The 25,320-nt window shown below is 37.6% G+C and overlaps 3 protein-coding genes across 8 annotated transcripts; 2 read left to right on the top strand and 1 right to left on the bottom strand.

The window, feature by feature from the left end:
* Positions 1-5,645: 5,645 nt before the first annotated feature.
* Positions 5,646-12,873, top strand: LOC103714048 (putative serine/threonine-protein kinase PBL19). The gene is made up of 4 exons (XM_008801181.6): positions 5,646-6,640; positions 9,924-10,184; positions 10,591-10,713; positions 12,240-12,873. The coding sequence occupies exons 1-4, from the start codon at positions 6,254-6,256 to the stop codon at positions 12,660-12,662; spliced, it is 1,194 nt and encodes a 397-aa protein (XP_008799403.2). The 5' UTR covers positions 5,646-6,253; the 3' UTR covers positions 12,663-12,873.
* A 1,684-nt stretch (positions 12,874-14,557) lies between these two features.
* Positions 14,558-19,358, top strand: LOC103714047 (Putative membrane lipoprotein). 6 transcript variants are annotated; one of them, XR_015969427.2, is made up of 5 exons: positions 14,559-14,715; positions 14,808-14,927; positions 18,218-18,262; positions 18,382-18,474; positions 18,822-19,358. XR_015969427.2 is itself a non-coding variant. In XM_026807271.4 (3 exons), exons 1-2 carry the CDS (start codon positions 14,645-14,647, stop codon positions 14,914-14,916), a joined length of 180 nt encoding a protein of 59 aa, XP_026663072.1. In that variant the 5' UTR covers positions 14,558-14,644; the 3' UTR covers positions 14,917-14,927; positions 17,533-18,211. The 6 variants fall into 6 exon arrangements, 3 of the variants coding, with proteins under 3 accessions (XP_026663072.1, XP_008799402.1, XP_008799401.1); XR_605150.6 differs by lacking the exon at positions 18,382-18,474 and having other exon boundaries at positions 18,831-19,358; XR_605151.6 differs by lacking the exon at positions 18,382-18,474.
* A 1,738-nt stretch (positions 19,359-21,096) lies between these two features.
* On the bottom strand, positions 21,097-22,239 carry LOC103714075 (uncharacterized). Its single transcript, XM_026807275.4, has 2 exons — positions 21,755-22,239; positions 21,097-21,621 (listed from the first exon to the last, which is right to left on the bottom strand). Exons 1-2 carry the CDS (start codon positions 22,021-22,023, stop codon positions 21,390-21,392), a joined length of 501 nt encoding a protein of 166 aa, XP_026663076.4. The 5' UTR covers positions 22,024-22,239; the 3' UTR covers positions 21,097-21,389.
* Positions 22,240-25,320: the final 3,081 nt, after the last annotated feature.

The raw sequence follows: 25,320 nt of genomic DNA, 5'->3' as shown, positions 1-25,320 counted from the left end.
ACTATAGGACGAAAGTAATCAAATACCAAAATTCTCGTTTTATCGATGTTTAACGATGTCGAATGAGAAATTGCATCAACCATCTCTAGCTTACCAAGAGATGGAACAGCAAGTGCATGACGAAGAATGTATGAGAAATATCCAGAATGTCAATTAGTTATAACACTACATTTTTTTAAGAAAAAAAAAGAAACAGAAATAAAATGTACTCAAGGTTGCATAAACCTATTTCCAAATTAGAATTTACAGATCATGTTGGGAATTTGGACGCAATATTAGATTAAGGTTTGATGTAACATAACTGAGGACCTCTAAATTCATTATAAGAGTGGCTACAATAATAACGACACTCATTATTTTAAACCACCATTGGAACCTTGTGATTACAGTATAACTCCACATTATTTTAAACCATGATTGGGCGTGCGTTACATGCAGCAACTTTTTAATGGAAATATTCGGTCGTTACCTACATGGAGCCTGCCAAATTAGTCCATGGAACATAAAAATATTCACACGGAACATCTGTGGATTCAGAGAAATATTTAAGTCCGGATGTCAAACATCAAACCCTTATAAAATGGTGAGGCATGTAACACCAAGTGTTAGTTTTTCATTTAGCTGGGATGCCCCATGGGTTTGGTCGTTGATCTGAAGTCATTCCTACGTAAGTCCTAAAAAAAGCATACTTTAGCATAAGTAAAACAAGTGCAAATGTCTTTTTCCAACTTTGGCGCCATCTCATTGGACCATTTTGATTCAATGACCTTGGGAAGATTTTACACTGATTTCTTAGCCTACGTCAGAGGTTAGCTCATGCTAGATCGATCATTACCCATTTCTTTATCTTAATTTTTAATCATATATATATATATATATATATATATATATATATATATATATATATATATATATATATATATATATATATATATATATATATATATATATATATATATATATTGTGGGGTGGGTGAGAAAAGAGCCTAAGCTTATCTGATGTCCGCCAAATCTATATCTCATATTTGAATAATTTAGAGTATTAGGTACAGTAAAGATAGGAAGGGTGCAAAGACGATGCTTGGTTATCAGTAATCCAACCTATTTATTTCCAGCAAATTTAAGCATCAATTGTAGGCATACTGTAACAACCCAGGACCTCACTCAAAATGGCTAGCCATAAGGTATTATTTAGGTTTATTGATTCTGTATAAGTACTCAAGATCTATCCAGCGAATATCCGATATGGGACTAAACATACGCCCGCACAGGTCCTCACATACTTCCCCCGTTCAAGCCCTGACGTCCTCGTCAGGCTAAGGGTTCAAATCTATTCAAATCTGATCACAAATACCACGATCGGCCCGTGATCAGCCCCAATGGATCTGTGTTGCAGTGTCCTCTAGTCCATATAGGTTATGGGTCGGATCCGCTCTGATACTATTTGTAATAATGCAGGATCTCATCCAAAATGGCTAGACAGAAGGTATTGTTTGGATTCCTTGATCCTGCTTAAGTACTCAAGATCAACCTAACGAATATCCGATGTAGGACTAAACACACGTACGTACGGATCCTCACACATATACATTAGATCCTGATATATGAACCTGAACACAACATTGTCCGACGTTTCATAGCATTGCTGCCTCTTTTAATAGGAGGTCTATCTCTTTCTTGAGGTTTTAATTAGCTAGGAGTCCTTTATTAGATAATAAGATTTATGCACATATATAATATATACGAAGAGTGGTTGGTGTCGCCTGGTTAGCCAGTCTTAAGAGAGACCCGACATTCCTGACAACAAAGGGTGAGGGAATGAGGTTACAGATTCTTTTTATACATGGGTCCTACACCTCCCACGTTCATGAGATTATAAAAGGCCCTCATGCATGATTTCATGGCTGGCCGGATCCTCCCTCCAGCTTCTGTATATTCTCGTGATCCAAAAGGTTGCATGTATGATTCTGTGTCCAGCTTTCAAAGTAGAGATGAGCACCGTTGTAATAATCTTGTTGTGGATTCTGCTCGAAGGCGTAAAAATATGCCTGTTTTCACTCCTTCCACAGGCTTCAACTTACCGTCGAGATCAAACAATCCCAAGCCGGCTTCGGGTGTCCTTCGGAAAGCTGCTCTCGATCGCCACTGTGTCCACAATTCTTCGACAGTACGTAGGTGGGAGTGGAGGAAGACGTGATATTTGTGAAATTTCCACCCGGAGTTTTAAGAAAAGATGGTTTGTGCTCGCATCTTCTTCACCACCACATAGGATGCATGCAAACTGGTAGAGCTGGGAACTGCTTCTTCCTTAGGTTTTCGGCCGTGGGGATTTTGTTCAAGAAGGAGAGCCAGTTGAAAATTTTAACATTTTTTTTTTCGCAAGGGAAGTTTCCAGTTAAGCAAAATGAGAGAGAGAGCTCCTCCATGAGGGGTGAAGGTGTTTTTCCTGTCTCATTTCTACATTGCTCTTGTTTTCTTCCAGCAAGATTTCCGCCACGTTGAGATGCTGGGAGAGCTCCCAATCTTTGTCTTCTCCTCATGGCCGATGCTTTCCTGAAAGAATCTTCTACGATCGCCATTGTTGAGACAATCAGCAACCAAGATACGTGGCTCGAGAGTCGAGAGTGAACAGGAAGAGGAGGCTCGGGAAAGCTAGCCTTAAGTGGTGTTACTAAAATAATAGACGGAAAAAAAGGAAGAACTTATCATGTGAGGCATGGTTTCACTGTCCTTAAGAATAGATCGCGCCCCTCGGAGAATGAATCTCGGTGTAGCAGGTAATGGCGGCCTATCCTCCAGGATACAACTGGATTACACTCGCAGATACAGTGACTCTATCGAACAATCCAGAACTGCTCAAGAAGACAGAACAGAGAAGAAAGTATCCTCCCGATCTCGGAAACACAGAAAACAGAGAGACAAAACAAAACAATTATAAAATTTAAATTCAAAAAATTAAACGGCAAAAAGAAGCTTGACTCAAGCCCACCTCCCACATAGGGGGGTGGTCCCCCTTGCGCATGATGATCGAGTGCGATGCGCCCGATTAAATGTTTTCGGATCGGATTCGCCAATTTTGCCTTGAACCTCCATTGGGCTCGTGTGCACGTGGACTACTTACTTTCTTTGCCTCATTAAGTTTAAAAGGTTGAATACTACATAAAGACCTTTTGAGTTTTATCTCTTTCCAATATGGGACTAAAAAAAATGCACTAGACAAAGAACAAAAGATAAAGAAGGGCAGACTTGGAATTTTTAAAATATTCTAACAAGTGGTTCATCTCCCAGCCACTGATCATGCCAAAATGCTATGTGCCTGCCATCACCTATTTTAAACCTTATGCTAACGTGGAATGCATCATGCATTGGACGACATTTCTAAGGTTGTGTATCCCTTGATGAGATGGTTGTTGGATGTTGTAGTGCAGGCTGTTAATAACTCTCCTCCATGGCTTATTCTGCTCGCTAAAATGTCCCCACCATGTTTTTCATTGGAAGACATCTATTGAAAATATGAAGCTCAATTAATTACACCCAAGCCACCCACATCTTTTGGTTGGCACACCAGTTTCCAGCTTACGTATTTGTGAGGACCCGTGTGGGAATGTACGGATGGCTGCAGTACGGGCTCATAGAGGTTGACTACAGGTCGATCGTGGTGCTTGTAATTATATTTGAATGGATTTGAACTCTTAGCCTGACAAGAACGTCCGGACTTGAATGGAGGAAATATGTGAGGACCCGTGTGGGCATGTGTTTAGTTCTACATCGGTTATTCGGAGACTAAAAAGCTCAAAAAATAACTTCCGGGTAGTTTTTTTGGATGAATTTTTGAGTTGTTACAGTATCTACCGCTACAAACCTTATCTCTTCTCCATAGAAAATTCATCCTTTTTAGGCTGGTGTTAGTTTCTTATGATCACTGAAGGCAGAAGCATGGTGAACATCTAATATGTGGGGCACCGAGCTAAGAACATAATTTACTAGGGTAATGCGCCCCGATTGAGAGCACCTTGCCCTTCTATGAGGCCAGCTTTTAATCAATTTTCTTCACAAAGGAAATTCCAATCCGATGCTTTTACCTTGCCTTTATGCAGTGGAAGATCTAGTCCCATCAATTTGACAAAGTCGCTGCAGGTGCCCTCGGTTAGTCGACCAATTCTAATTACCATACTTTTCTCAAAGTTGATTTCTAAGCCCGTGAGGAGATCAAAAAAAAAAGAAAAAATGAGAATGAATTTGAGATTAGAAGGGCGTCCTTTATCAACTTTGCATGGTACAATAGACAGTATCGTCAATTATTAATGTTCTCTATTTTCTCAAGCAGGGCTATGCCTGCAATTTGGTTATTTTTGCTGCCTTTTTTCAGCATCCAATCAAGGATGACTATAACTAGTATGAATAGCAATGGGGATACTAGCTAGATCTCCTCGTTTGAGATGCTTTTTTCCAAGCATCCGCTAATAATCGAGGCTAAGCCTACTTGTTCTTTAAAATTTTTGACCGAATCCTCGTACCTCGAGCAAATCCAAAAGAGAACAGAAATTAAAGACCTAGGTCAAGCATGACCTTAAGACCGACTAGTCCATCAAAATTAATGGTTAGTCTTCGGAATACTCGTCCATCAAAACTTCCGCCTAGGATCTACTCTGCCGAGCTTTAATCAATTCTATTTGGAATAAAGAAAACAAAGACATTATAATCTGGTGGAATAAGCGAGCAAAAAACTACCGACATGAGGGTTGACAAAGACGTGGGTCTTGAATGCGGTGGTTTGAGTTTTACTGAGTTTAGACTTATGTCTCAACAAGCCAAGAGGTATAACTGGTATGAAACTAAATTATAAATTTTTATATTTTTTTTTTTATTTTAAGTTTAGCATTCTTGTTAAAAATTTAAAGTCATTTAGATATAATTGATCTATAGTCAATTTTAATGGATATGTGACGCAGTATTTTCTAGTTTCTTTAGTTTATATAGACACGGACCCGCTCTAATATCATTTATTACAATTTAGGATCTCACAGTAAAAAAACTAAAAAATATTATTTAAATTTTTTAATTTTAAAATATATTTAATATATATTTATTATAGGACTAGATTTATGTCGGTACGGATTTTTCGTAGTTAATCTTTCCGTGGATTCTTGGAGAACAAAAAAAATCTCCCCCACGTTAATTTGAAGCAAAATTATGGTCCGATGGAGAGAAGGTCCTGTCGACGGTCTGTCCCATGCATGTGGCGACTTCGTGGACACGGCATGGAATCCTAATTATTGCATCAATCGCCGATATTATGATTGGAAAACCAGCTTTTTTTTTTTTTTTTTGTTTCCAAACAGAACGGGGAGGATCGGAAGAATAAAATACGGTGTGCGGCGGAATAAAATAGAACATACCAAAAGGTATAAATAATTTTATTCTGGATAGGTTCACTTTATCCCTGCACTAACTTGAGATTTTACATCATGCGTTATGGTCTTTGAGAAGCCGCCACGGTCCATAAAGGCTGCAGTGTCGGAAAAAGGACAAACTTTTCCTGGCAGCCAAACTCCAAGAGTCACAACCAGCTGCAGTTGTTTTCCTCTCTCTCTCTCCGTCTCCGTCTCCCTTTATTATTACCACGAGCAACGGAGATGAAAAGCATTCAGATAATTAAACCTTTATCGTACACAGGAGAGAGAGGGAGAGAGATCTAGAGAGATCTATACTTTCATCTGGAAGTGGTTGAAAGATGGTGAGAAAAGGACAGAAGGACCAAGAGCAATAGTTGTTCTCTATCCTATGTATCATTCATCCGCTTGGAGGAAAATATCGGAGACGGACCAGAGAAACCAGGAGGTCTCCCAAAACGCGTAGGTGGGCCGAGTCCCTGACTAAATCCAAGCAGAGGAACTCTTATCTTTAAGATCCTCAGAATGAGCTCGGTTTGACAGCTACCATACCCTTTGAAAGATCTTTCCTCAAATGTTCTCCTCCATTTCTTCTTTCTTCTCCAGTCGTTTTTTTTTTTGTGTGTGTGTGTGTGTCTGTTGTCCCCCTTCTTCCCCTCTTCGTAATCCGAACTCCCAGATTTCTGCATATATTTCTTGACTTCTCTTCTTTCTTCAATTCCTTGAGCTTCTTCCTCCTTTTGAGTATCTCCTAGTCTTTCTTCTCTTTGCCTTTTTCCTGCACAACCTGAAATATGGAAGGAATTGGAAGATAATTTTGAATTACTCTAGAGCTCCACAATCATAATTCTTTTCAAGGGATGGCGGTATGCTTCGGCCTTTTTAAGAAGAAGACCGAGAACAGGCCAGAGCGGAGCCTGGCGACGGCTTCGACATCGGTTTCAGCACCTCCCTCGAATGTCAGTACTAGTAGGTCGGATGATTCATCTGCCAGGAAACATACAAGCAAGTCGTCAGCCTCGACGTCGTCGCAGCGCAGCATACCGGCCATGTATGAAGAGAGAGCTCATAATATGCGTGTTTTCGAGCTTGATGAGCTCAGAAATGCGACAAATGATTTCAGCAGGATGCTTAAGATTGGAGAAGGTGGGTTTGGGAAAGTTTACAAGGGTTTTATCAAGCCTTTGGATGGGAAGGGGGATAGGATTACGGTGGCGGTGAAGAAGCTCAACCAGCGCGGCTTGCAGGTATAACTATCTCTCGACTTATTCTATTCTTTGAATCCATTAAAAGAATAAAATTCTAGTTAGCTTGTTGGAGGAGAAAAAAAATACTGCCTCATTGTTCTGTTGCATAGAAATGTAAGGAAGTATAGATTTCTAGACCTCCGCTTTGCTCGATCTATTACATCAATTTGTTAGATGCAAAAGATTTTAGATATTCATTGTGATATGGAACTAAAGAATAGGAAATGAGTTTTAAGTTCTATTAGAGTTCCATTCAAAAAGTTATGGAGGATCTTGATTGAACTGCAGCTATTAGAGACAAAAATGCAAGAAGAAGTTCATGAGGGATATCATAGAAAAGATTATGTTGGTTTCTTAATGGAAGATGGAATTCAGGATAAATATATAACTCACCAGCTCATTCTATTTATCTTTTAAACATGCTTTCTTTTAGGATGAATTAATAATGCTATCTTAGAATCCAGTCTTTCAATCTATAGTTTGCCGATTAGTGAAGTTTTGAATGTTATTGGGTGGGTGTGGCCTCCCTACAAAAGTCGAATGCAATTACAGATTTCAGCTTCATCTTGATGCCATCTTAATGACACTGCAGAATTTACAACCCCAGATATGAAAAATTAGGTGCTTATCATAACATCTTAATTGTACAAATAAGAAGTCCATGCTTGGATCATATCAAAAGCTTTCTGGTAGAATATGTGGGACATAATCCTATACAATTTTTCATCCTCGAACTTAAGTGTTGATTCATTGAAAACTCGCGGCTTAATGTGAAACACCTTAGCTGAGTTCATTCTTCACTTGCTATATTTTTTTTGTTTTAAGAAGGGGCAAGAAAAACAATGACATTAAGGATAAATTGAAAAGCTAGGTAACCAGCAATCTGGCATGGCAATTGGAAAAAAAAAAATGGAATCATAAGCACAGTGTTCCTGCTCTCTGGGCAGGTATCTTGTTGCAATGTGACAGGCCCTTTTGTTCTCCACAGGCACGGAACTGGACCTTTTTTTTTCTTGTCTCTTTTGATATGAGGAACTACACCTTTTGTATGTGTGTTGGTTGGGGGCATGTGGCTTCTGGGGGTAAACGAAGGCCTTGCATACCTGAGTTTGTATTTTGGCATAAATATACCTAACAGTGGCTTAAGTCAGCAGAGATGTCCTTTGTGGGTCCTAAGACTTGATCATCTACAATGATGTTTTGATTATCCTTAAGCATATAACTTTGTTTTTGAGCTAGAATGAATTATTTGGAGATATAAAGCAAGAGAAGGGGTTCTATCTCTTAAGAAGGGGAAAAGAGTGAAGGGTGAGATAAAAAAAAAAGATGGAAGAAATATCAATTTCTGAAATAATAGGTGGAACATCCCATCTTTTGATTTGTTTTTGGTCAGATCAGTTTCTCAAATCTTTGGACTTCCCCTGGAACTAATTTAAAAGAAAAAAGAATCCCATGTTATGGATTTGTTCAGAATAATTCAATCACTCCAAATGTTATCAGTATGTCGTGGAGCTAGAAAATATTATTTGAAGAGATAGCATATGAAACAGGAGTCTTTTCTTAGGTTAAGGAGAAAGAGTGAGTAGTAAGATGAGGAAGAAAAAGAAGAAAATGAGAAGAGATTCTTCAAAGAGGTTTGGGGCAGAGTATAAGGGAAAACTGTATTTTCTTATGAGGTTTTTCTGAACTCTTCATTCATTTCTTAGTGATTCTTAGGTGCTTCTCTAAATGTTATTTCTCATGGTACTTTCCTTGAACGTCTTCTTTGGTGGTACGCTCTGGCTGATCCTTTCAGATAATTCTCAAGATTATCTCTTGGTTTCATCTCTTAGTGAAGAGGAGGGGAGAGTGTTTTTCTCTAGGTAAATATGAGCTTCCATATGCATGGGAGAGTTTTTTTTTCTGTTTTTTGACAAAGTGAAATCTGATTGTGCTCTCAGTGCATGGGGACTGACATAGCCCACTAGGGTTCTACCACCTCGGAAAATTCATGTGAATGGCTATGTAAACTTTCCCCTCTTGATTGAGTTTTTCTTTTGGTTTTTCTTTTGCTTTGTCATTTCGATACCATGAATCATGTAGAACTAAGGTATAACCAAGTTTTAAGAAGGCAATGCAGGGCTTCTATAGTTATAGCAAATTATTTCTGTTTGAGGCCAGTTCTTTGTTATAAATGTAGGAGATTGATTGATAAATAATCCTGCAACATTTTGATTTTTTTTTGTTTGAAGATGGACCTTTTATTTATGATATGAGTGACTCAATTTGACATAGTTATTTAGATTTGCTAACTGATTTGTTTACACTTCTTAAGAAGTTTACTGGATTTGCTATATATTATGCAACAATCTTGCAGCTTTGTCATTTCTGAACATACATGACACCAACCCCCCAAATACTTCCATACATTTACTCTCGTTGCGCTCATTCGGTGCTTCTAATGCTACTCTTTCTAGTATTACATCATTTTTTAATAACCCCTTTTCTATTAATAAATATAGGAAATAAAGAAGGAATGGCTATGCTGCATTGCTTCTCGACTGTTAGGCAAGGAAACAATCCAGATCATTTAGTTCAAAATTTGAAGCCTTGGGTTTTAATCTGTTTGTTAGATTGTGCCTCAAAAATTTTGCATGGATTTGCTAGAACCATGCTGCAACTGCTGATGACAACCAGGTTACTTAATAAGTGAATGGATTCAAGAGGATTTGAACTCTTGGCTCTCTGATACCCTGTTAACTAAACACTAGACCGCAAGAGCTTAAGCTGATAGGGAAAGGAGACAACAATGTATATTGGGCTCAACACGATGCTACTATAGAGTCTCAAGTAAGTGTAGATTGGCTTCTTTTTTTTTCATTAATACACAGAAACACAATCATATTTTTCCTTCAATGAACCTGCATTTCCTTGTTGGGAACATAAAATGAATACTGCGCTCATTTGGCTCGAGAGATACTGCACTCATTTGGCTCAAGAATTGCCATGGTATGTCAAACTATTAGACTTTAGCTAATTATTTTTAATCAAATGTATTAGTCGAAAGAGACATTTTGCGATGCCTTCAGCAACATTAGTTGTGTCGAGCTGACTATTTTAAGCATGAGGTAGCAAAATTAGTATAACATGAGGTTTCTGTTATTTTCTACCACAGATAAGTATATGATGTTTTTTGCCGAAATTTTCTTTGTTCTTCATATGCTAAGACATCTTTGTAGTTTCAGAGCAGTCTCAATTTTTCCTGGAATGTCTCTGTTGCTTATATCTTCTCTTTCTTTTTTAGGGGCATAAGGAATGGTTGGCAGAAGTTCAATTTCTTGGAGTTCTTGAGCACCCAAATCTTGTAAAACTCATTGGATATTGCGCCGTAGATAGTGAAAGAGGGATCCAAAGATTATTGGTCTACGAGTTCATGCCTAATAAGAGCTTAGAAGATCATCTGTTCAACAGAAATTATCCTGCTCTTTCCTGGAACTTAAGACTGCAGATAGCCTTGGGTGCAGCAGAAGGATTGGCATATCTGCATGAAGGATTAGAAGTTCAGGTTATTTCTGACTCTCGTTTGATGTTATTCCATTTCTGAATAATGTTTCTTGGCAGTTATTGTCTCACTGTTCTAGGAGGCAAAAACTTGCCTCTATATGCTTACCTATACTTTTGTCATCAGAAGAAGTCAATAGATATATCTTATTAGCAAGAATTAGGGGAGCAGCTTTCATTTATGTGATACAAATTTATTACCAGATTACAACTTCTTCAATGTATACAGTGAAAAACATACCTGATAATAACAATAATGCCTTGGCCATTATAATGGTTGTTTCTGTTTTGCTAATTGTCATATAAAATTACTTGTTTACTTATTAATTCTGTTTTGTTTGTTGGGAAGTATCATATAAGTTTTACTTGTTTGCAGCTTTTAACCATAGCCCTCTATATTATTTGGACAGGTGATCTATCGAGATTTCAAAGCATCTAATGTTCTACTAGATAAGGAATTTAGGCCAAAGCTGTCAGACTTTGGCCTAGCAAGAGAAGGACCAACAGAAGGGCTCACTCATGTATCTACAGGGGTAATGTCTGCCTTTAAAGATTTGTTGAATCAATCATCTATGCTAACTTTTTTATGTAATTCTTTCTTTTAGTTTAAATGGAGATTCTACCTAAACTTGATGTGTTTTGATAATAGTTTCCTTGTTTCTATTCTTTTTCTTTGGAAAAGTGATATGTTAGCCTCGATACCAGTAAATATCAAAAACAGTTCTAGCCCCAGATGGTTGGGACATGCATTGCTAGTAGTGATTGTGGTTCACATAAGATCTTGGAATAACTTAAAGCACAGAAAAAATAGACATAGTTTCATAGACTTGTTGCACTCCTAGTGGATGTTCATAGTGTTCCTGATAGCATCGAAGGTAGCCTAAAAAGTAATGCTTGGTGAACGAAAATTTGACCCTGATAGTTGGGGTAAGATTAGACAGTTGTGGTTATGATTATGTCATGGGTTCCCCTCTAGAGATCAATTTGTTTGCTTGCTATTACATCAATGTTTGATATGGACATGCTACACCCTATAATGGATTAATCAACTGTTTAACATGCCAACTTCCATTTCAAAATGGCAACTCACACATATACGACCATTCTTTTGATACAGTCGATGATATCTGACGTAAAACATAACCACCAAGATGCGTATCAGCTAGATATTGTACAGATAGACATAATGAAACAGGAGTTCATTGCTTGTATAACTTTCTGAAATCACAAATAAATAAGAGGCATAACGACATGCTATGCTGTGGAATGAGAGAACAATTGGAAGACAGGGTACTCAATTTTGCTGATACTTCAAAAGGCTTGTGCTTTCTCTACACAGTCATATTAGTTAGGGTTAGGTTTTAATTTGGGTGGAAAAATAGTAAACTTGTAAATTAACAAAATTTTCTCCGAAAATCTAGAAAATGGAGACAAAATTTAAAAAGATAATATAGATAAGAATGAAAAAATAGATGAAATGGAATAGCTCAGAAAATTTAAGAAGATCCATAAGCAATCTTTTCCTCCAAAATATCATAAAATTTCACTGAATTTTTTCTCTTAGAAAAAATATGTTTCTATTAAGTCATGTAGGTAGTAGGAAGATGAACTTTTGGGACCTATTAGAGAGATTTTCTTAGCAGTCTCATGTGACCAGGTTCCCACACCAATCTTTATACCAAAGATTTGTAATCAGTGGTTCTCTACATACACCTTGATATCCATTTGGTGACAACTGCTACTAGGAAAAAGAAACTTAGAAGAAAAAGAGGTGTGACACATAATTCCCACTTTCATCCTTTGAAACTGATGGTTCCTGGATATCATAATATCGAATGCATACTTTACAAGCAATAAGTTTTTTCTTAATTTTAGATTAAAAAAAAAGATTGCCTAATTCATTTCTGCTTGTATTCCCTCCTTACTACCGCATCTGCAAATGTTGACAGTAGTAAGGTGTAAATTCTATGATCTCCAGAATTTATTCGTTGACAACAAAATTCGTATTATTCGAAACACACACCTGCTAATATTAATGATGATTGCTTGCATTGATCAGGTCGTGGGGACTCAGGGGTATGCCGCCCCGGACTACATTGAGACTGGCCATCTCACAATTGAGAGTGATGTGTGGAGTTTTGGTGTGGTGTTGTATGAAATCCTTACAGGCAGGCGGACATTAGATCGAAATCGCCCGCCAAATGAGCAGAAGCTCTTGGATTGGGTGAGACAATTTCCTCGAGATAGTTGGAAGTTTAGCGTGATCATGGATCCAAGACTAAGAAATCAGTATTCTCTGAGAGCCGCGCGCGAGGTTGCTAAGTTAGCAGACAGTTGCCTTGTCAAGAACAGAAAAGACCGTCCAAAGATGCATGAGATCGTAGAAAGCTTGAAACAAGCCCTTCAAATGGATTCGACTGAAGTACATTCTTCAACAACTAACTTGGACAAGCAGAAAAGAACAGGGCCTTCAAGAAGGTGACCATTTTGATAGAGGGAAGGGATGAATATGGCTTGTAAGGGAGGATTTTTTATTTTTTTGCTCTTTTCTTTTTCTTTTGGGCACTGCTTGCTGCCTGTCCAACATCTGAATTTGCTTTGGAGTGCATTAAGATAATAAGGTGGCATCGACTTATACCGAATTCTTTGAGTATGTAGGTTGAAAGCTAGCAGCTTGCTTCTCCGATATTTTCTTTTTGATGAAGTGTTATTTATCCTAGAATTACGCAATGTGCAACAAAATTTTACAAATCAACAATTATGTTTATGATGGATGACTAAACCTTCAGTTCAGTAAAGTTTCGCCTTACAAGTTGTATTCTGATGATCTACATCATCAATGAATGCCAGCTTTGTAGGGAAAATTTGAGATTTGAACTTGAGTTTACCTATCATAAGTTTACTTTTATGTGTACAATACTATTATTTCTTTTTATTGGATATTGTCTGTTCCAAGAGTAGAAATGCAAATATGCAATGGTGACCAAAAACAACTTGATTAGAATGAGTGAGCTTTTTTCTTTTTTCAGAAGGCATACCAGGTTAGCAGTAAAGAGGACAGGTGGTTCTTCACTCTCAGCATCATATGCATGAGATGGTCTTACCATCATTTGTATCCCAAAAAAAAGTTGAAAAAGAAAAAAAGAATCATATTGGGCCGAAAGAAGTTCTATACAATCTATCATATCATTCATAGATTTCTTGACCTCGACCAACAAAATGTAGTTTATCTGCTCATAATTTTGTTAGAGGTCCTCAACTAAAATTTTTTATTCAGTGACCTCTAGTGTAAAACTTCCATGAAGTGTTATGCGTTGCCATTGCACCCTCCAAAGTCTCCACTGCCTCTTCCCCACTCTGCTCTCTAAGGAAGTGGGACAGAAATGTTTCTCACTTTCTTGTTGCCTCTACTTGTGGTTTGCTCCATGTTATGATATTGGGTTGGAGCTGATGAAAGTTCCATGGTGCAAGCTAGATTCCCCCTAATAAGCACTTTTTTTCTTGGCCAAACGATTCTTTAGATTATTCTCCATAAGCCAATTAATTCATAACTAATAAATTATTTTCTAACTATATATAGATTTTTAGATTTATTCATGAGTTATTCATGACTAATAAATATTTATATGTTGCAAACTATTGATACAATAATTTTTTTTCTCAAGAAATTGATACTATATATTGTTGATGGTGATGATATTTTTTTCGCTATAATCCATTATTCTTGTCTCTCTTATATTTATCTTTTGATATACTCATTTTTGGATAAATAAGTAAAAAAATACTTTAGAAAGATTTTTTTTTTACTTTTATTACTTTATTCATGATTTTTTGTTACCCAAATAACTTTTGATAATTTTGACGGTTTTAATTTTGGATTTTTTGCATAAGTACCTTCTAAAAATTCAATTTTGCACGAGTACCCTCTTCAAATTTATTTTTATTTCTATACCTTCATAAAATACTATTTTTGCACAAATGTTCCTAATATAACAATTCTTCTAATATCGTAATATTTATTTTAATTAACATTAAAATAAAAATTTGAAATTATTTTTTTATCTTTTCAATACGATTGCCTTATAAATATTTTTTTTATTTATACATCTACCCATTAAGAGTATTTTAGGTATTTTAATTTGAAACAATTAATTTTTTTAACGGCGTTAGCGTGGGTACATATACAAAAATAGGAATAAAAAAATAAAATAGAAAAACAATTGTTTTGTAGGGGTATATATATATATATATATATATATATATATATATATATATATATATATATATATATGTAAATATTAATTTGTGGAAAAAAAACTTTTTTTTTTTCATCGTGCAATAAGGTGGAGTCAGATCGGATCCAAGTCCGAACCCAATAAAGTATTCGAGTTTGGATTTTCGCTTGGGATCCGTGATCGGACTTCTTAATCTCTCGCCGGAGCGCCGAGATTGCGTATTGCGGTCATGGAGAGGAAGAAGCTCACTCTTCTTCAAACGGTTTTTACGGCGGGAGTCTTCTCTGCCGTCTCCTTCTGGTTAGTCGCCGTTCTCCCCCCTGCCTAGGGTTAGGGTTAGGGTTTTAGGGGCTTGAATCATCTCTCATGCTTTCTATTGGATTCATCTCCAGGTACGGCTTCATGTTCGGAAGGGAATCTGCTCGCAAGGAGCTGGGCGGACTGATCGAAGACCTCCGTCGAGGCACCGCCGGTTCCGAGCCCACACCACGTAGTTCATGAGTAGAACTAAGGTACGTATTGTTGACGCGACCTCGATTCTATCTTGTTTTGTGTTTTGGGGTCCGATTGAAGCGGGACTGTGTTGTCGATTTATTCAGCCTAATTTATGATTTCCAAGTGGAGATATAGTTATAAAGTACGGGAAATTTGTTGATTTCTTGGAAATTGACCTGGGAGCATGTATCTGATAGAATTGGTGGTGGGGAAGATTTCTACTCTTTGTTGTGCCTCCTATTGCATAAAGTATCTGTCTTCGAAAATAAAAAAAGGTACTTGGTTAAAGTTAAATAATTAAGCTATGTAGTATGAGAATTTCCTGATATTGTCCTGCTAATTGCAGAAATGGTTATGTATTTATCTTTGCATAATGTTATTGCGTTCCCGAGTTCCAAATTAAGGTATGACAAATTGTGTCATTCAAATACATAATGTGGGTGTTGAACCAGACATTAGGTCCTCCGTAGAGTTTTTCAAAGTAACCAAGTCCTGACACAAAAATCAAATCATCTACCCTCATAACCTGATACCAATTTTATCTATAGGAATGTGAATCGAGCCTATATCCGTTGGGTTGCCTTAATGAAAAAGCAAAAACCTCAACAAGAGGAGCAGATGGTTGCAATCCAAGGCTTAGGTCATGACACCCAAGTGCTCATGGAGACTCTCTATGCCCTAGCAAATTCTTTATGATTATGAGGAGATCTAGGTAAGGGTGGTGGGCTATAGAGGAATAGGGTTGGGTTTGGCTATTGGACAGTGCTCTTGCACGTGGCATTTGACATCAACTTATGACCTGAGGAGGAATGGTAGTGTTATTGCACTAAGGTGTACCAAAGAGTTTTGGCAGCTTTGTCATAAAGACAAGGAGGTCAGCACGTATTGTGTGATAGAAATGAAGCGCATGTCATAACATGAAGTATGGTCCTTTTTCTGACACTTGAGTGCAAGACAAAGATGAAGCACAAGGCCTTTTGTATACCAGAAAGATGTGGCTTGTAAGAAGATCTAGAGAAGAAACACATGAGTACAATTGGAGCATGTGAACAAGTTCATGTTTTTTTTTTTTTTGTTGGGGGGGGGGGGGGGGGGGGGGTGTCGGTGGGGGTTGGGGGGGGTGTGGAGGGGCAGATTAGCAATTCATGCAGATAAACTACATGAACTTACATTACTTACATACAATTATGGTTTATGAAGTTTAAATGAACCATGAAAACCTATAATTCTTTTTGAAACTGCTTCATTGTCAGGTTTTATCAAAAAGGATACACAATCTAAAATAAGTCAGTTTTATGAGAACACACATTTGGTTTCTTTTCATGAATTATGTTATGGAGAAAAACCAGACAGGCCTCAAAACCTGAAAAAGAGTTTTATGAAATGCAAGTACCTCTACTTTTCATAAAATCTGCTTTACATAAGATTAAGTTTTATGAGTAAAAGCTTTGATAGACATCCAAACAGCCGCTTCAGTTGTTTTGTATTGTCTATTTATCTCCTAGTAGAAAGTTATCGTTCATCCCCATTTCCATTTCATACCAAAATTGTGTGCATCTGTGAAATCATGCAAGAGAAGCAAGGACAACACACAAATCATTGTGATATCACCTTTTGTCAATTTTAATGAGGAGGCAGCATGAGGCTTGTGATCATGCCCAACACAAGTAGGCAAATGCATGGAGGCTTGGTATTGGAAGGAAATAGAGGGAGAAACGGAGCATGGCAGAGCTAACTTATGCTTATACCTGGTTATGATTAGTCTGATAACATTTGCAAGTCAGATGATAAAATTTTGACTTAATTGCTGGTTGTGTGCTAGTTTCGGGCAGTTTAGATTTTAACCAGTTAAGCAAGAGCCCAAAATGGTTTGTTAAACTTAATCGGTCATCATCTTAAAAAGCAGCTAACCCGGTTAACTTTAGGTCATATGGGAGAGTGAAATAAAATTTGACCACCTGAGCTCTCTCGTCTCTTTATTTTTTTACTTTTTCCACAACTCTAACTAATCTTCAGAATGTCAACCAAATCATGAATTATTCTAACCTATGGTTATCTGAGTAGGAAGTGGTTATCCTGGTTAACTATTCAGCATCCAAATGTAGCCTAATTATTCAAAGCAATAAAAAATTTTAAGACACTTTAATTTTAATGTGGCAGGTAACCTACCTACTATCTGTTCCAAACAGTATGCCAAATCATTTGCTCCTCGTAAGGACCGATCCCCAATAGAATTTCCTGAAACTTTTCCATATTTGGTTGAAATAATTTTGCAGGTTTGCTTGAAGATGTAATCAATAAAAAAAAATATGATGAGAATGCAAATGATTCCTGATATGGCTGTGTTCTGATGTTTTTGACAGACTGAAACATGAAAAAAGAAAGAAAGCAAATTTGACCACCTGAGCTCTCTCGTCTCTTTATTTTTTTTTCAGTTTTTCCACAACTCTAACTAACCTTCAGAATGTCAACCAAACCGTGAATTATTCTAACCCATGGTTATCTGATTAGGAAGTGGTTATCGATGGTTAACATCCTGGTTAACTATTCAACATCCAAATTTAGCCTAATTATTCAAAGCAATAAAAAATTTTAAGACGAACTTTAATTTTAATGTGGCAGGTAACCTTGCTAGTATCTGTGTCCAAACAGTATACCAAATCATTGCTATATACTGCGATCCTTTCTAGTCTAATATAATCTTTTTGTACTATGGGAAATCTCAGATCCGATGATAATTATCTTATACAAACTTTACATATGCATGGCATATGTTGCATTTTAAGATTCTCTTTCATTGGCATATCACCTTCTTGTACTATTGGAAATATCCGATGTCATGGACCCTCCTGACTTCCATTGCTTTCAGGATAAGATGAATATCTCAGCTCCCCATAAGGACCGATCCCCGCTAGAATTTTTTGAAACTTTTCCATATTTGGTTGAAATAATTTTGCAGGTTTGCTCGAAGATGTAATCATAAAAAAAAATATATATGATGAGAATGCAAATGATTCCTGATATGGCTATGTTCTGATGTTTCTGACAGACTGAAGCACGAAAAAATGAAGAAAGCAAATTTGACCACCTGAGCTCTCTCTTATCTCTTTATTTTTTTACTTTTTCCACAACCCTAACTAACCCTTAAAATGTCAACCAAACCGTGAATTATTCTAATCCACAGTTATCTGATTAGGAAGTGGTTATTGATGGTTAACATCCTGGTTAACTATTCAGCATCCTAATGTAGCCTAATTATTCAAAGCAATAAAAAATTTTAAGACAAGCTTTAATTTTGATGTGGCAGGTAACCTTGCTAGTATCTGTGTCCAAACAGCATACCCAATCATTGGTACATACTGCGATCCTTTCTAGTCTAATCTAATCTTTTTGTACTATGGAAAATCTCAGATCCGATGATAATTATCTTATACAAACTTTACATATACATGGCATATGTTGCATTTTAAGATTCTTTTCACTGGCATATCACCTTCCTGTAGTATTGGAAATATCCAATGTCGTGGACCCTCCTGACTTCCATTGCTTTCAGGATAAGACCTCGTATGGACCCCGATCCCCACTAGAATTTCCTGAAACTTCTCCATATTTGGTTGAAATAATTTTGCATATATATATATATATATATATATATATATATATGATGATGATGATGAGAAAATGCAAATGATTCCTGATATGGCTATGTTCTGATGTTTCTGACATACTGAAACACGAAAAAAAAAGAAAGCAATTAGCATTAATTTCAATATAGAAGATAATACATTATAATACCATGTCTGACAATCACCAGTAAAATTCATTTTCAATTCTCAAGAAGCAGTACATTTGTTTGTTTCCTTGTGTTAAGATACTTGCTTACCTGTGCAACTAATATGCTCTCTTGGAAGTCTTGACAGTTATTTTGCTGCACTTGAAAGAAGATGGTTCATCTGTTTTGAGTGGATGGAAATCTTTATCCCGATAATTGAGACTTATCATCTGAGGCACATAGAGTGGTTGTGAAATTTAAGATGGTGCGGTGCATTGGACTCCATATTTACCTTTCAAGTTTGTAACGCAGTTCATCATTTGCAAGCTAGATACACAATCTGAAGCCAGCAAGCTGTGAACTCATCAGACTGCATATTTTAATGTTCTGTCCCTCTTCTTTTGTAACTTCTGATAGCTTTAGTCTGCTCGGTCACTCAATTTGCAAGACATGAATGGTGTTACATGGTTTATTATGTACGCATCTAGGTCATGGGATATGAAAGATGTATTTGCTATTTCCTTGGTGTATTAAACTTATGGTATTGGATCCAGCGTGAAATTTGAAAAGCGGTGATGGAGATAGTCAGATAGATCATGTAATAGCTAGAGTTGTCAACTGAATGTTATTTGAAAGGTGTAGATGTGAATGATCTGCATTACTTTCCATTTTTCTACTTTGGTTATAACAACTTAGGATTTCACGAAAAAGACTAGCCATAATGTATTTTTGGGTTTCTTAGTCTTATCAAAGTATCCAAGATTTTCTTAACGAATGCATATGTCTACATGAATCTTCACATATTTTCTTTGAACCCAATACGAGACTAAACACATGTCCGCATAGATTTTCATATACTCTTCTCTTTTCGTTCAAGCTCTGACGTTCTTGTCAGGTTAAGGATAAGCCCGTGGTCAGCTTTCATAAATCCGTGCTAAATGTTTCATAGTTCACATGAGTTATGGATCGAGTTCGCTTTGATATTATTTATAATAATTTAAAATTTTATCCAATAAATATTTTTTTAGATTTTTTAATTACTGATATAGAATTAAATGTATGTCGGCATGGATTTTTAGGAAGTTAATTTTTGAACGCTGAATTTGTGGCACGACAATCTAGTAGTCATCGAGGTCCCAGATGTTTCGCGATTTTTTTTTTTTTGTTTTTTGGATGATAGATGTTACATCAAACGTGAAAACAAGTATTAGCTGTCCTTGACATGGATTTGGAAAAATACATGGGTCTATCTTTGGACCTATCCGTGGGCCTGGATCAAGATCTGGACGGTCTGGTTGGGTCCGGATCAAGATCTGGTTGTGTCTATCAAGTTGTACGTAGCCACCGTGGACCACTCCATCAGCTACCAGGAGTAGCCACATCACGAGATAAGTATTGATTGCAAACGAGAAATTGACGCGCACCAAGAAACGGAGACATTAACCACGTAAGCGAACCCCACAGCTTTGTCGCATCTATGGAATTTTTTCTTTGGGTAACCTTGTCGCATCTATGGATTGGTGGCGCGTTATAGCACGGCACAGAACGAGGGAGAGAGAGCCCGCTCTCGTGTTCAGCCGTTTCCATAACCACCACGAGAAACGTTCTAAAAGTGATTGGAACCCAACAAAACCATCATGGTATTTGGAGACAAAAACCCTGGAACCTCATCAACTTTGTTCGGCATGGAAGTCATGAAAAGAAGGGGAAGAAGCCAAAACTTCTTTTCTCATTGTTTGGATGGTTGAAGGAGAGAAAAAGTTATGTTGTTTGGAAAAGAAAAATAATAATAATAATAACAAATAAAGCAATGAGTTCACTCAACATGCCGAGAACTACGCCATGTTTTTCTGCTATTTGTGAGGAAAATAATGCACTATAACAAATGGGAAGTTGGCTCTGCAGCAAGAACTCTATTACTAATTAACCAACGTCGTAGCTTCTTGAGGTTAAATTGCTAATTGGTAATTGGCAAGGGGAACTGAAATACTGGAAGGAAATTATATATGAAGACAAGCAGATAACAGTGGAGGAACTCCTAAAATTTTCTACTGTCACCATGAGTGGGCATGGGTATTGACTAGAACTTACGTCTTTTACAGTTATCCAATCAAATTATGGAGTAGTATAACTCCTATGAGTGAGAATTAATCACAGTCAAGCAGTAGTACAGCACACCTTGTTCTATTCCGAGTTTGGGGAGGATTTTGGTCCCTGCAACTTCTGTTTCAGCACAGGGAGGCTTTCGGAGGGGAAATTATAAAAAAGACATAGCAGGTGGAGGAGGAGGAGGAACCATATTTTGGTTTTTCTACGGCTCCCAAGCGGAAAAGAAAACTAGGTGGTGCAAAAAAATGTCCGAAAACTTAGTTTTAAATTTTCTTCTTAGAAACGAAACAATTAGACTTCCAAAATTTCAAGCAAAAATTAAACTTCATTTTCTCAAACGTTCTCTTGGCATCAAGACAATCCCAACTTAAAACTCCTGCAGGTGCACAATTTACATCAGAAAACCTCCATCAGCCTCGGATGTAATTCCGTGAACAACTCCAGCTCATGTTCTAATTTTATTTTTTTTTCCGAATAGTTGGAGAAGCCTCTTTGGCCCCTTCAGAAAGACTCCACGCACTCTTCTTTAAGCCCTTAAAATGTGGGCTCTCTCCCGCTCTCTCTCTACATCTCTGATTCTACTAGTACACTATATATACTAGTAGCCAGCAACCACAGCATGAACGTTGCGGGAGTTTGGACGGATGATGAGGCTTGGCTTGCGCTTTATCGTCGACGATACCGAGGAAGAAGAGTTCTTGAGAGAAGAAGAAGAAGAAGAAGAAGAAGAAGAAGAGTAGGAGGAGAATTTTTTGCGGTTATTCTCCAGTGCCTGATCCATCTCCATCTGCTCCTCCCTACACTCCTCGCTACAAAACGGCGCATCCCCTCTGTAACATCCAACCAAAAAAAAAAATATGAGTAATTTTTTTCTTTTTAAATAGATGAAAAATTTTAATCAGATTCTTCCAAATCTTATATTACAACTATAAGATTTCCTCTCGTTGCAGCGGTTTGTCTAACCTGTACATGAAGATGTCGCCGTTGGCAGCGATGGGCTTCTTGCAGAGAAAGCAGGCGTCGAGGAAGTGGTGGCCGCCGCCGGCGGCGCCGGCGGAGATGGACTCGCAGAAGAACCTGGGCGTTTCCCGGTCGCCCCCCCTCCGCTGGCCGGCTAGAGAAGAAGGGGTGTAGGGGAAGGATGGGTTGGCATCCGATCCAAAAAAGCTGGAGGAAGCGTTGAGGGATGATGAGAAGGATGAAGAGGACGAGAGGGAGAAGGAGGTGTCCATGGTGAGAAGATGGAAGGAAGCTATGGAAGTATTTCTTTTGCTTTTTGGTTCTCGCTTCGTGAGGCGGAGATGGAGAGTGGGAGGAAGGTAGGGAGAGGTTATAAAAGAGTGGGAGAGCGAGGGGTGGGTCGAGAGAAGGACAAAAGGAGCGATGGGCGTGGCTTCGTTAAACTGTGGGTGGAGGCTGGAAGCTGTGGGAAATCCACTGGCTGGGAAACCTCACAGCATCCGGGTTTGCGAGAATTCCGACCTTTTGCTGGAAAAAAAAAAAAAAAAGTTGGAAAGCCAAAGCATGCCAATATCTCTTTCTTCGTACAGCGCTGGTACTTTCATTATTTGGATGGGCAGGGTCCTTTTTCTCTTTGTGCCTTTTTTTTTTCTTTTTATCTCTATACAAGAAATATTATTACATTCTGAATATCAATTTAATTTTTCATGGATAAAATGTATAAATCTATAAATCACATGATAGTAACAAAAGTTTACTGCATTAGCTAGAAAATTATTGAAACCCTTGGATTGTATTTAGTGGTTTGTGGTGGTAAATTGAGGTTAGTTAGATTAAATGGATTAACTTTGAAGAAATTTTAAGCTTTTTGTTGGAATAGTTTTATCTATGTTAATTGAAATAAACAGAAAAAGGAGGGTACTGACTGCATGCATACCATTTTTTTTTCGAAAAATAGATGTTCTGATGAATAAATCATATTAAGGAGATTTATTTTGTTCTACCTCTCATAGCATAGTTTTTTTAAAACAACAAACTATACAATATTATTATACTAGATTAGCCAAAACTGATGCCCAATGGCTTTACTAACTCAATTAGTTCGTCTTGCACTCCCATAACTACTATTAGAATCAATTTGTAAACTAATTTATTATTTTATTAAAAAATTAAAAAGTGTCGATCTTATTTTTAGTATATTAAACCATACTTAATATCTCAATTGTTTTAATTTTTTTTAACCTCTGATATTGATTATGGTAGCAAAGCACTTTAGTTGATCAGAATATTTCTCTACTAAGATAGCTGATGCATCAAGAGCAAAACCTTCCCTTTATCTATCCTAATTTTTTTCCTGAAAAAAAGTCTCATGACTTCAGACAAATTTATATTACATCCAACTTGCATGAGTATGCCCCACTTGAGATTGGTGGTACCTTCGTAGTTTAATCCAAATCCAAGCCTCGAATCGTAACCTTGACGACCCGAAGCCAACTGAAGGAGCCTTAACCGGTGGATGCGTCCGTCACATCACTCTTTTTTTTTATTTTGTACACACGTCACTGCGCTTTCCACTGGCTACAGCCGGTTCACTATCCGTACGGTCCAAAAAATTCCCGGTCACTTGTTTCACTCCCGGAGATGTCGTCATCATCTCCGTACGTGGGAATTTGTCCGTTCGCTACCGGACACGGTTTTTCCTGTGCGTGGGGCCCATGCTGACTCACGTGTGGCGACAAGCAATGATAGCGTACGTCGGAGAAACTTAAAAAAACCACTCCCTTCTCACCCACTCACACCCTCTCGTAGAAATGCGGGCAATGGATTAAGGCAGGATTTGGATAAGTGAAGTGGTCGCATTAAGTAACATCCAAGAAAAGCTACATAAATAAATAAATATATATATATATATAATAATTATATCTGCACATACATATTTGATAATTTTATTAAAAAACTTAAATTATTGAATTTGTAAAATATTCTTTTGGATGATTGTTGGAATTTAACTAAATTATTACACTCTTACTTTTATCTACGAGCGTTCAATACATTTAGGGACTCAAGACGAATTCGAAGTCTTTTTTTTTTTTCTTTCTATTTTGTCTTTGAAGCTTTTCTAGTAGTGGGCCGGCCAAGGCGAACTAACTAAGGAGGCATTTTTTCTTTCTATTTTTTCTTTGAGACCTGATGTGGGAAGGCCCGAACATAATCCCACATCGGTTAGTAGCGGAAAGTTTCTGTGCCTTAATTAGAGGGCAAAGCCCTTTCCTCTCAAGACGTCTTTTGAAGGGTAAAACCGTGAGAAGGGCTCTGGGTATGCTCGACCCCCAAAGCGGACAATACCTCGGGAGGAACGCGGTCCTCTTTCTCTGCTAGCTTAATGTGGGCTATGTTGTTGCGCGAGGCTCCGGCCAAAGCGCCGTCTCCGCAACAGATGGCGCGAGAAGGAGGGCTCGCCCGCACATAGAAACTCTCTTTGGGCCTGGGGGGCTGTCACGGGTAAAACCGGCATAGGACCTTCCCACTGGGGCCTTAATTGGGGGGCAAAGCTCTTTCCTCTCGAGGCGCCTTTTGAAGGGCAAAACTGTGAGGAGGGCTCCGGGTACGTTCGACCCCCAAAGCGGACAATACCTCGGGAGGAACGCGGTTCTTTTTCTCTGCTAGCTTAATGTGGGCTATGTTGTTGCGCGAGGCTCCGGCCAAAATGTCGTCCCCTCAATAAGACCTTTCCTAGGATGGACCTAATTTGGGCATGAGTCTTAGGCAGCCGCTTCAATCATCTAAAGGTTGGGCTAGCCTTACCTTTCTCACTAGTGATAAGAATAATTTTAAATGTATAATACCAAAAGCTATGCATGTACATTTATATCAATAGTAAATATTTATATTTATCTAAAAAGTAAATATATGAGAGTTTTATAAAATCTTAATTGCTATTAAGAAAATTTGATGCAGGATTTATAATGCAGATGTAAGAAAAAAAATGGTGGTGGTCAAAGAAGAAAAGTATCAAATGACCATTATGAAAGAACAAAATATATTGGTGCAAGGCATAATCTAAAGGATGCAAAATCTTCTAGGTGTATAATTTTAAAAGATAATTGCCTTTTGGGACTTCACCCTGCGATTTCATTAGTTTCTGTGCTGTAGTTAGAGGTTTAGCTAGATTAGAGGCGAGTCAAGTCTCAGATTGTCACATCGATACCACGAAAAATTGGCGAGATGGCTTCTCCAAAGCCCATAGTATTCGTCATTTCTTTGAAGGAAAGTATACGGCATTGGGGTCGGCAAAACAAATAAATATTTTAAAAATCCACCTAACTCTTATAAATGGGACCCAGATTGGACCAGGTCCATCCACACAACGGGATGGTGAGTACCTTGTGCCGCTTAAGATGCTCTCAGATTTCAGAAAACGATTCATGCATGCAAGTACGTTCCTGCATGAATTGGACGTGGGCACCACGAATAGGATTTATATTTTTTATATAAAAAAATTTACGTTAGTGCGGACCTATAATTGATTTGTGTAATAATTACTTTGAGATCTAGATTGATGAATGATA

This window comes from Phoenix dactylifera, chromosome 10, assembly GCF_051530095.1.
Source record: "Phoenix dactylifera cultivar Ajwa chromosome 10, Ajwa_hap1_PhDact_Kaust_v1.1, whole genome shotgun sequence".
NCBI classification, from domain to species: Eukaryota; Viridiplantae; Streptophyta; class Magnoliopsida; order Arecales; family Arecaceae; genus Phoenix; species Phoenix dactylifera.
The sequence above is the reverse complement of the archived record's forward strand: the minus strand, read 5'-3'. Positions and strand labels throughout refer to the sequence as shown.